This window comes from Sminthopsis crassicaudata, chromosome 1 (genome assembly GCF_048593235.1).
Source record: "Sminthopsis crassicaudata isolate SCR6 chromosome 1, ASM4859323v1, whole genome shotgun sequence".
NCBI lineage: Eukaryota > Metazoa > Chordata > Mammalia > Dasyuromorphia > Dasyuridae > Sminthopsis > Sminthopsis crassicaudata.
In genome coordinates this window covers 524,923,310-524,935,696 of record NC_133617.1, presented here as the reverse complement: position 1 = coordinate 524,935,696, position 12,387 = coordinate 524,923,310, and the positions used below count along the sequence as shown (strand labels likewise).

Below are 12,387 nucleotides of genomic sequence, written 5' to 3'. Positions count from 1 at the left end.
AGAGCTGAATAGAAAATGTCACTTTCAAATACAAGACTAAAAAGAAGCATAAAAAGGTAATTAGGAAAGAGAACTCGTTACAGATTCAATAAAAGAACATTGTTTCCTTTTCTAATGGGAAAATGATATTTGTAACTTCTAAAACCTTTATTATTATGGCAATTAGAAGGATACAGAAAATACAGTTTCAAATTAAATATGATAGGATGATTATTTAATGATTAAATTAAATTAAAGGGTAAGAAAGAAGAATAAATTGGGAGAAGGGAAAGGTAAAATAGAGTAAATTGGCTGTCATAATAGAGGTTCAAAAGATATTTTACAGTGGAGGGGAAGACAGAGGAAGGGAGTATGTGAAACTTAGTCTCATCAAAATGATCCCAAAGAGGGAATGATATACACACTTAATTGGGTAGGAAGTCAATTTACCAAAGAGAACAGCAAGATGAGAAGAAGATATGAGAAGTGGGATGAGGATGACAAAAAGGAAAGGTGAACTGGGGGGAGATAAAAATCAGAAGCAAAACAGTTTTGAGAAAGGACAGGGTGAAAGGAAAGATTAGGATAAATGGAAAATATAAGATGGAAAGAAATACATGGTAATCATTACTGTGGGAAATTTTTTACAGCTAGTTTCTCTGATAATGTTCTCATTTCCCAAAAATATAGAGAACTGAGCCAAAATTCATAGAATTAAAAGCCATTCTTCAATTAATAAGTGATCAAAGTTTATGAATGAGCAGTTTTTGTACAAAGCAATCAATGCTATCTAGAGTCACATGAAAAAATACTCTTTAAGAATGCAAATTAAAACAACTCTGAGTTACCACCACAAACCTATCAGATAGGCGAATATGATAGAAAAGCAAAATGACAAATGTTGAAGGGAATGCGAGAAAATGAAAACAGCAATGCACTGTAGACGAAATAGTATATTGATTCAATCATTCAGGAGAAGAATTTGGAAATATGCCCAAAGGGTTATAAAACCATGGATAACACTTGACCAAGCAATATCACTACTAGATCTTTATTCCCAAAGGATAAAAAAACAAAAAGGAAAAGAACCTATATATACAAAAATGTTTACAGCAGCTCTTTTAGTGGTGGCAAAGAACTGGAAACTGAGGGGATGTCTATCAAGTGAAGAATGACTGAAGAAGTTGCAAATGAGTAATAATGAGAAATAATGAGTAGGATGCCTGTCAGAGAAATCTGGACGTAAATGAACTGATACAAAATGAAATGAACATAAAGAAGAAAACATTGTGAATAACTTCAGCAATACAATGATCCAAGAAAGGACTTCTGATGAAAAGTACTATACATATCCAGATAAAGTACTGGTGGAGCCTAGATGTAGATTGAATGCACTTTTTTATTTTTTGGGAGACAATATAGGAGAAGGAGGTATGGGGTATGATCACTTGGAAATTTACTTGACTAAGTATGTCTATAATGGGTTTTGTTTGCATGTTCTCAATATTTGTTGGAGTGGGAGAATGAGAAAACAGACTGGTTGATTAAAACAAAATTTTTAAAATCATCTGATCTTAAACTACTTTTCTACTAATTTGTATTATACATCTATATATATATATATATATGTATATATATCTACTAATTTGTTTTATATATCAATCCATAAAATTAAATGCCTGTTTGCTAGAATGCAAATATCTTGGTTCTATATCAAGAATACTAGACTGAAAGTTCCTTAAAATGAGGTCCCTGTGTGAAAGCTCTCCTTGCATGTTTTATCCACATCTATTTCAAGGGATTCCAGTGAAGATAAAAAGAAGTAATATATGCAAAATATTTTGCAAAGTTTAAATGTTATAAAAAGGCTATTATTATTATCATAAAATTTAACAATATTAGATCAGAGAAATGCAAATTAAGACAAGTCTGAGATACCACTACACACCTGTCAGATTGGCTAGAATGAGAGGGAAAAGTAATGCAGAATGTTGGAGGGGATGTGGAAAACAGGGACACTGATGCATTGTTGGTGGAATTGTGAAAGAATCCAGCCATTCTGGAGAGAAATTTGGAACTATGTCCAAAAAGTTATCAAACTGTGCATACCCTTTGATCCAGCATTGCTGTTATTGGGATTATATCCCAAAGAAATACTAAAGAGCGGAAAGGGACCTGTATGTGCCAAAATGTTTGTGGCAGCCCTTTTCATAGTGGCTAGAAACTGGAAGATGAATGGATGTCCATCAATTGGAGAATGGTTGGGTAAATTATGGTATATGAAGGTTATGGAATATTATTGTTCTGTAAGAAATGACCAGCAGGAGGAATACAGAGAGGCTTGGAGAGACTTAAATCAACTGATGCTGAGTGAAATGAGCAGAACCAGGAGATCATTATACACTTCAACAATGATACTGTATGAGGATGTATTCTGATGGAAGTGGATATCTTTGACAAAGAGAGCTAATCCAGTTCCAATTGATCAATGATGGACAGAATCAGCTACACCCAGAGAAGGAACCCTGGGAAATGAGTGTAAACTGTTAGCATTTTTGTTTTTCTTCCCAGGTTATTTTTACCTTCCTAATCCAATTCTTCCTGTGCATCAAGAAATTCGTTTCTGCACACATATATTGTATCTAGGGTATACTATAACATATCTAACATGTATAAGACTGCTTGCCATCTAGGGGAAGGGTGGAGTGAAGGAAGGGAAAAATCGGCTAAGAAGTGAGTGCAAGGGATAATGTTGTAAAAAATTACCCATGCATATGTACTGTCAATAAAAAGTTATAATAAAAAAGATTTAACAATATTAAATTGTTATTTAAAAGGAAAGGTAGGAAGGAGGAAAGAAAGGTTGAATGATAGGAAGGAAAGAGGGAGGAAAAATAGAGGGGGAAAAAAGGAAGAAAAGGGGAAGTTGGAAAGGCAGAAAGAAGAGAAGGAAGGAAGGATAAAAGGGGGAAAGTGGAAAAGAAAGTGGGGGGGAAGGAAGAAGGAAAGAAGCAGAAAGGAAAGGAAGGAGGGAAGCAAGGAAAGAAGGCCCCCCGCCGCGGGCTCGCCAAGGTGAGTGGCTCCATGGCCAGGCTGGCACTCACTAGTGTCACAGTACGCCTCTTTCTTCTGGCCTCTTTTCTCCTGAGCCTCCAGCTCTGCCTGCATATGCTGGGAGACCCGGGGGCTCATCCAAGAACTCGAGGGTGGGGAGAAGTAGCTGAAGGAGGACGGCCACTCTGAGCTGTCCAAGTCGAAGCTTGGGGGGTGGGAGTCGGGCCGACATCCGCCGTGGGAACTGGGCCGGGATTTTCCCTTGGAGCGGGACCCGGAGCCGCCGTAGGAGCCGGACTCGGAGCTGCCGTAGGAGCCGGACCCAGAGGCGCCGTAGGAGCCGGACTGGGATCTTCCCTGAGAGCTGGAACTGGGCCGGGAGCTTCCCTGGGAGCCAGATCCGGAGGCGCCATGGGGGCCGGGGCTGGGCCGGGAGCTGGAGCTGGGCCGGGAGGTTTCCTGGGAGCCAGAGCCGGAGGCGCCGTAGGAGCTGGGCCCCGTGCCGCGCCCGGAGCCGCGCCGGGAGCCTTTCTGGGAGCTGACCACGGGCAAAGGACTGAGGTTCTCGCCCTTACTGGGCGACCTTCTCCAGCTACTCCCGGTAGACGGGCCCTCGTCGCTGTCGTCGTCCTTGTCCTCGTAGTTCGAGGGCCACATGTCTTGGTCCTGGGAGGCGAGGCTCTGGGAGGTACTTTCTTCCGAGTCGTGGGCGGCCACGCGCTTCTGGACGCTGGAGCGCTTGCGGCGCCTACGCTTGGGGGAACGTTGGGACGTGTCCTCCTCGACGTCCAGTTTCATGCCCTTAAAATCATCCGCCAGTTTGAACAAGTTCTCGGCCTTGAGCTTGTATAAGCTGCTCTTCCGGGGCTTCGGCTTCGGCTGCGGCTGGGCCGCTTCTTCCAGGAGCTCGAGGTCCGAATCACTGAGCCTCACCTTGCTCTGGGAGTCCACTGGCTGGAGCTCCTGGATCTTTTCCCGGACTGGGCATTGCTCCTTGGTGGTCTCATTCTGCCTTCTGTGTCTCACCCTCACATTCTCGTCCTTATTGTCGTAGTCCTGGAGCACCTGAAAGAGGGAATCGCTGGTCTGGATGCTCAGATCCTCTACAGACAAATCGACAGCATCGGTGTCAGCGGCTTTGATCTCCCTGCCCATGCCCAGGCACCGCCTTGGAGGAGGTTCGGACACTTCCAAGCTTTTCTTCTGCACTTGGAAGTCCTGACCCTCCTCCGGCTTGTCCGTGTCGGGCCTTGTGGATTTCTGCAAGTCCTTGCTCCCTTTCTCATCGCGGGGGTCTTTGGGATTCATGGCGATCTCTCCTAAAGCGATTTCTTTCTACATTCTTTGGTAAGAAAAAAGTCCCCGGCGGCCTATCCCTTTTGGTTTTCTCAATCTTCAGCAATATACCTGTGTATTAAGTGTAAACACTTGCCAATTTCTATCCCTTAAGGCCCCAAACTTCTGCCCAGATTCCTTTTAATTTCCTTCCTTTATACCGCCACAAAGAGGCGCCAGAGCATTGACAAATAATGATTGACAGACTTGATCCACAATTTTAAAAGGTTATTGTGCTCTGCAGGATTTGGGCTCAGATCCTTGGCGGTAGCTAGAGTCTAACATTTACATGATAATTTACATGATAAAAATAGGAGAGAGATTGGTGAGAGAGACGGAGTGTGATTTCCTTCTATCAGTTCATCTATCTCAGAGGCTGGATTTGACTTTTAGAGCCTGCTCTAGAAGGTTGAGATGACAATGATAACCCACAATTCCAGAGGACCAGAATAGAAGCATGCCTCCCAAGGAGACACAAGATGTAGAACTCCTTTGGATAGGACCAATGTGGAAACTTGCTTTGTACTGTTATATATCTTTGTGAAAGGGATTCCCCTTCTTCCCTAGATTTTTGTCCAATTGAAGAAGATATGGGGAAGGAGAGCAAATAAACGCTTATTAATAGTAATGGTTCTAGATAGGACTTGAGAATAAAAGTAGAGTGCACTGGTTTTGAGAGTCGTAAAACCAATGACAAAAGGAGTAGTAAAGAAACCAGTAAACTAAAGAAGGGTGACAAAAAAAGTTCTGTTTGATGAAGTCTTCAACTTTGGGTATGGCTAGCAGAGGAATTGATAAAAATTAATCTGTCTCATACACTGTCATTGTTGTTTAGTCATTCAGTTGTGTCCCACTCATCTTAATGCTGTGGACCATAGGATGTCAATACTGTCCATGGAGTTTTCTTGGCAAAGATACTAAAGTGGTTTGCCATTTCCTTCTGCTTTAACTGAGGCAAATTAGAGCTTATATGATTCACACAACACGTTTGAGGCTGAATTTCAATTCAGGGTTGACTTCTGACCTAGGTCTCTATCCACTGATCCACTATTAAATATATAGTGGCTACTTAATACTTGTTGAATTTAACTGTTGTCATAAGAAAAGGGTTATGCATTATGATTTCATTTGGGAGCAGGTATATATAAATCTGACACCTTCCAACTATTATTAAACTTAATCATACTCTTTTATTTTCATAGAATTAAGAAATAGCTCTAGGGAACTCCTAGGCAAAAAACTCCTAACAAAGATCAGTTTTTTCTTTGTAACTTTTAGTATTTTAAGAGTTACTTAGGACAACTAAGAGGTAAAATGATTTGTACTGGCTCATAGACAGTATATGTCAGAAGCAGGATTTGAATCCGTCTTAATTGACTCAGAGATCAGCTCTTTACCTTTTATTTCCCTACACTGCCTTAAGATTTTCATAAACAGTTTATCTCATATGTCACACTTTATAACTTGGTAGAAAATACAAAATATGATTAGCATCAAAACAATGCATTAAAAAACATATAAGCTTTCTAAAAATGGAATGGGTTACCTTAATAGTGCATTCTTCACCTGAAGTGTTCAGGCAGAGACTAGATGACCACTTGTTAGAGACAGTAGAAAGAAACTTTCTGTGCAGATTAGGTAACTGAAATCCCTCACAATGAAGATTTTGTGTTGCCAAGTATGTTCCAAATAACCTTGGAATTCCATAAGTAAAAAGAAATACTATCAGATAATGCTAATGACAATTTTGCTTAAATATAAAATAATAAAAAATGCTTATATGAGAAAATTTCACTATAAAAGACACTTAATATCCTTTGATTTCAAAAATGCCCAATGCCAATTTATTTATTCGAAGATTACTTAGTGCCCTTAGGTCCTCAAGGTGGGCATTAGGAGATTTAAATCTGGGCCTGATAGAACAGTTCTTCTTTGATGCTCTAGGCCTTCCTCCCAAAAGCCCTGATCTTCAAATCAAATCTAGCTTACTTGCTTCTTCCTTCTTAGGCTCATCTTCACTATCACTCCTTTTCTATGTCACTGTAGAATACTTAGTGCATACGTCTCTTCCCATTTGAACTTCCCTCCTCAGTCTGGGGACATACCCTAAATTTCATCAAGCTATAATCAAGCTATAACCTGGAGCTTAACTAGTTTTCAGGTTAAATATCCATTTTTACATGAACATGAAGATTCAGGCACAGGCAGAAATCAGGCATAGAAGTCCAACAACTTCCAGAGGCTCTTTCACTTCTCTGGAAACCCAAAGAAAGATAAACTAAGGTTTTGGCAAAATGGTCAAAGGTTAGGCTGCAGCAAGAACAGTCAGTACAATGTAATATACCGAGGGAAGAACTTTCCTAGCCTCTGAGTTAGCAAAAAGAACAGAGCAATGAACCAATGTTCCCTGAGGCTCTTTCTCCCATGATCAGACACATCCTTGAACAAAAAACTAAAAAAGACTAGAGGTATTCAATAGGATCAGAGTTAATTAGTTTCAATTAACAAGAATTTATTGAGCATTTATGTGTCAGGAATTTATAACCAGAATTGAGGTTAGAGGTTAGAGAACAGAGGTTAGAGGCCAAGTGGTTTCCTCCCACATTCTTCTCTCAGTTTCCCTCCTTGAAAGACTTGGGCATAGCTCTCCTGGAGGAAATGCTGAAATATGATTTCCTAAATCAGCTACTTAATTCTAACTCATCTAATCAGAAACAAGGCAGTTTCCAAAAACTATGATTACAAGCTCATGAGGACCTTTTCTTCCAGGGAAAAGTACTTTTTGCTCACTTCAGATTGTTTCCATTATTTTAATTCTTTAGATTTAAATAATTTACAGAAGACACGTGAGAAAATAAAAATTGTTTTTATTAAAATAGAAGAGGTGTCCGGTACATTGCATTGAAGACTTTTATACAGACAAAAGTAAGTGTTATAAGCATGCTATATTAGCATATGGATACTTCCAAAGTGCCTACTTCAAACATCATTTTGGCAAAAAATTATGTCCATATATTCTTCAAAAGTTGGTTAATACTGAAAAAAATACTTCATGTGGATTCTAAATTCAGGTGCATAAAATAAGTATTAAATTGTATAGTTTATTTCAAATATTTAAACATATATAAAGTATAAAATTCAATAAACATGCAAAACATCTTAATATTTAGAATAGCATCTATACATATATGTATATATGTGTGTGTGTGTATATATATATAAACAAATGTAAAAAAACTTTTGCAACAAGGAATAAGGCATAATACATAATATCTACAGTGGATATACTATAAAGACAGAATGCATCTTCATGGAAAAAAGTACCGGATAAACACTTATGATTGTCATTTGAAAAACATGGCTATTAGCTTGTTTCATAATAAAATATAAGGAATATAAGGATCACGTATTATTTACACAAACAATTACTTCACTTTTTGGCAATTATTTAAGTAGCAGCAATTTGTTATAAGACTGACGTTTAAAAACCCTGTTGGTTCAGTTGACTGTTCCCATCCAAATTAAGTTTGAGTCATAAGAAATTGCATAAGGTAGGATTCCTTATTGCTTAAAAATTCTTACTTTTTATATATTTCAGAGGATTTTTCCCTTTCACAAAAGTCAAAAACATGTCAGTGACATACCTAGCTATAGGATATAATGAAGCCCTTAACTAAAGAAGGGTAACTTGTTATTAAACAGATATGTTCTTGTATACCTCTGTAAAGTATCAATTGAAATTTTTTAGTCACACATTTTCCATTGATTTAACCCTATCATTTCAGAAATATTTTCTCTTTTTCTGATACTGAGTTGGTTGGCAGTGACTTTATTAGTACTATATTTCTTTGTATCTAAGCTTCTGATTCAAGTAGCTGATATGTAAACAAATACTGAAAAACACTGGGGGGATGTTCCTATTAAAGGAACCCAGCAAGGAATCCTTCCAAGAAGTGAATCCTTTTATAAAGCAAAGCAAAAGACCCCCCTCCCCCCAAACCAAACAAAAAAAAAAACCCAACCAAAAAACATCTTTAAAGTGGGTAACAGCATCTCATTCACCAGACAGACCGATTTTCCCAATGGTAGAGCACATTTCTAAACAAATTTCAGATCAAGTTTATGTAGCAATGCAATGTCAAAGATCTACTTTTTAAGATGTTATTTGGAAATTCCATTTTCTATCTCATAAATATAAAAAATGTAGATTTGCTAATGAAAAACATTACTTAAAAATACTATGTGGTGAATTATTGAAGTGACATGTGCTTTTACTTGGTGATTGCCATAATAAAGACCATCAATCCTGAATATCTTTTACAATAAAGAAACATAATATAGAGAATTTGTTTTGCATGTTTTGTAAGCAGCTATGTGCCATGCAAAACTAATAAGGCAAATACAAGGCTGAAGAAAAAAGGACAATAGAGAGGCAGAGTTTTTGTGCTAGTGGATGGAAGGCTACTTGAAACTTGCACCCGGGAGATGATAAGTGCTGAAAGTGGAACATGTGATGCCAGAGTTGGGCTATCAGAATTGATCAGTGACTCAATCTTTTCTGCTTCTTTATTGCAAGCTTCGATCTGGGAGAAAGGAAGGAAAAAAAAATCATCAAAAAGTACAATCACATTGGATCAGAAAAGTTTTAAATTGATCCTGCTATGTTTGGAAACATGCACTTTCTGGATAAGGCTAAATTCAGTTCACTCCAATGATTCAAGCTCAAGGTCAATATACAATGAGAAGGTGATGGATTACAAAATATAACAAAATTACTGTATGACACATTTTAAGTCAGAAAGATGTTACTGGAAAGTAAAGAGAACTCTTAATAAAAACTCTTATTCCAATTTCCCATAGGCTGGGGTCTTTTAGGTCTTAGGTAACAAGGAAGCCAAACCAATGATAACTTCATAAATAATCTTCTCTAAAAGGGAAGGTAGCCCAGCCCATCATAAACTGGATATCACTCTTATTATATAGTCCATTTCCTTGGTGGCTAGATCTTGAAAATTTTCTAAGAAATCTTCTACCACTAAAATAATCTTTAAATGATTTTCAGCAAAATCAACATTGAAGAGCTTAATACAAATAATGAAAACATAATACAAGCTTCTTAAAAGTACAATTTATATAGTTGGGATGTCAGGGTACAATTCAAAGTAAGAGTCATGTCAAAATAACTATGATGGTCAAATACAATACCAGGAGCTTCAAGTCTACAGTAGAGACTAAGACATTTACAATGTTGGCAAGAGCTCCCCTTTATAGATCTGGGTCATCTGCATCAAGAAATTAAGAGGTAATTGGTGTCTGGCACACAGACTATCCTACAACAGGAGGGCATTAAAATTCCTATTCATGCAAGTGTCTCTTGACTCATTGGTCAAAACCTCCCCTCCATGGAAACCCTATCAGGAGGATGTTACCAACTTTTGGCCCCTTTAGAGGTCTGTACTCAGAGATTACCTCCTCCTGTGGGGGTGAGATAAAGATTCCTAAGAACTCAAGATTATCACTAAGTCAATTAAAAGATTCCTTTTTTTTCCCAAGTGAATTCCTGTCCTACAGGATTATAAAAAGCAATTTCACTACTTCTTCCTATTCTGTAAAAAGAAAAGTGCCTTCCAACAATTTGAACCCTTGGTTCTCTAAATCCTTTTAGAAAAGCATTAATGATCTGCCCTAGAGAAAGAAAAACTACCAGATAAGAGGACCCTGACCTATTTCTTCTGGAAGTTGTATAAAGACCCTTCAGATAAGGCATAAATCTCAAGTCCCTAGTAATTCTACATAGATAATGGAAAGAGGATTGGAGAAGGACTATCTTCAAAAGTATCCTTATTGAGGATTCTTGATCCAAGAAATTGCTGGAGTCATAAACCCTCGCTCTTCTTGGAATAGTGATTTATTCAAGACATAGCCTCTGGAAGTGGTATATTTAACCATAATAATTAGAGAAGTATAATGATGGTGCCATTTAAAAAGTTTAATCTAGCATTCAATGATGCCAGTTATCTAACCCAGTGAATTATGTGATAGCAGGCCTAAGAGACCTTCATAAAAAAATAGGTACCTGAATCAAATGTAATAGTATAGGGGGACCCATAATGAAGAAGGCTATGTTCTCTAATAGCTTTGGTGGTAGCTGCCATGGCAACAGAATTAAACTAGCATTGTGATCCCATACTCTGAGTAAATATCAACTGCAGAGCCTGGAGACAGAAGGTCAATTTGCCAATCAGAAGTATGTCAAGAACTATACAGGATCATATCATATTGATCTTTCAAAGTTATATTCCAATTAGTATGTAAGGTATTATTGAGCAGAAGCACCAACAACATCCTTAATTAAAGGAATCATATGGTCCCATTTCCGCTGGAACATAGAAAGCGTCACAGTTTCCATGTCCATATTGTTGATGAACCTAATAGTACCCAGAAGAGGACAGCAAAAGATGAGATAGTGTCATGCAAACAAAGAACATGAGCTTCAAAAGACTTCAAGAGATAGTGGAGGATAAAAGGGCCTGGTGTGCTACAATCCACAGGGTCACAAAAAGTTGGAGAGAACTGAACAACAATGTTATATTTTTATATTGTTAAGCATTTCCCAATTACATTTTAACCTAATTTGTTCTCACACCAAGAGTTTTGCAGGTCTCATTTGAATGTGTGACTTCTGATATAACCTAATTTCTTCCTCTTTGGGCCCAGCTCAATGTGTGTATCTGCAAAACTTATGCAAGATATATGTATTAAAAAACAAAAACAAACAAAAAAACTGAACCCATGGATCACTCACTTATCTGAGAAAAAGAGGTATTTTATTATCTGTTATCCAGGCAGAGATTACCCATGACAACTAATTAGAGTTGCTTTTTTTCACATACATAATGATAGTATTTATGTGCATTGTTCTTCTATTTTTTTTATTTCAATCTTCATTATAAAGCTTTCCCATGTTTTTTTTTAATTCCACATCACATCATCATAGAGTGTATTAATATACAATTTGTATAGCCATTCCCCAAAAGTTTCTAGTTTATGCTACTGATCTTGAATACTTTAGAGAATTATTCTCCTTTAGCCTTTTTTTGTCATCTGCTGTGCCTGCCATGGCATTCTTGAGGCCACTAGACCTTGTTGCTACCTGATTGCTTCTCCCTTCTAGTTATGGAATCATAATTACATCAATATTGCCACTGTAGCTGAAAAGGATGTGTTGCTATTCAACTGTTCTATGGCTCCTCTCACCATTCCAATGACTTCTTAAATCAAAACACTCTTTTTTAACTACCACTCCTTGCTCTGTGTATCTGTCTCCTCCTTATAAGAATTTAAGTAAGCTTCCTGAGGACAGGTACTGGGTTGCTTTAGTATTTGTGACTTAGTATTTAAAAAATACTTTTAATTCACTTGTCAAACAATCATCTGCATAAATCTATTTCCTTTTTATATTTTAAACAAGGATATCCTTGATACGTGTGCAGACAATTTTCAAAATTTTATAGAAATGAGAGAGCAAACCTGTTATCTTCTTAGCTTTTTCTAATCATAACTTTTAAAAAAATTGTCTTTTCCACTTTTTTGTAAATTCCCTCTCATTAAGAAACTTTGAAAATTGATCTGAATGCCTTTAAAGCAATATGTGCTCAAGCACATATTTCCTTATGTATTTAATTTAGTTGAGTTGAAGAATTCTCAAATTTGTTTTCAGTATGTTTTCTACTTCATATTCAATATTTGATAGGATAGTATTAAGCATCTGAATATGGTAGGCACAAGTCATTAGTCACAGAATTGTTATGAGAATCAAATGAAATAAATACATAAATATGAGAAGCACATGAGATAAAAGTACTAGTAATAATAGTTGACATTCTTATATCACTGATGAAAACCGGTTGCTATGGAAAGACTGAAAAACCTGCTTTATTTCACATCTATTTGTCTAGTTTCCAGTTTCATATCATTGCTTTTCACTGCTTTGTGGAGTGGTATCACTTGATTTGTCTA

General features: G+C 37.3%; 2 protein-coding genes across 3 annotated transcripts in view; both read right to left on the bottom strand.

The window, feature by feature from the left end:
- Window positions 1-4,771, bottom strand: part of GLIPR2 (GLI pathogenesis related 2) — a 65,010-nt gene extending 60,239 nt beyond the window's left edge. Inside the window, exon 1 of one of the 2 annotated variants that reach the window (XM_074281743.1) lies at window positions 3,084-4,771. In XM_074281743.1, coding sequence (XP_074137844.1) covers window positions 3,084-4,341 — 1,258 coding nt within the window. In that variant the 5' untranslated portion in view covers window positions 4,342-4,771. The remainder of the gene's footprint in view (window positions 1-3,083) is intronic. The other variant, XM_074281744.1, reaches the window with a different exon arrangement.
- Window positions 4,772-7,218: 2,447 nt separating this feature from the next.
- RECK (reversion inducing cysteine rich protein with kazal motifs) overlaps window positions 7,219-12,387 on the bottom strand; it is a 75,312-nt gene continuing 70,143 nt past the window's right edge. Inside the window, exon 21 of the mRNA XM_074281742.1 lies at window positions 7,219-8,951. Within this exon, the coding sequence (XP_074137843.1) occupies window positions 8,739-8,951 (213 nt within the window). The 3' untranslated portion in view covers window positions 7,219-8,738. The remainder of the gene's footprint in view (window positions 8,952-12,387) is intronic.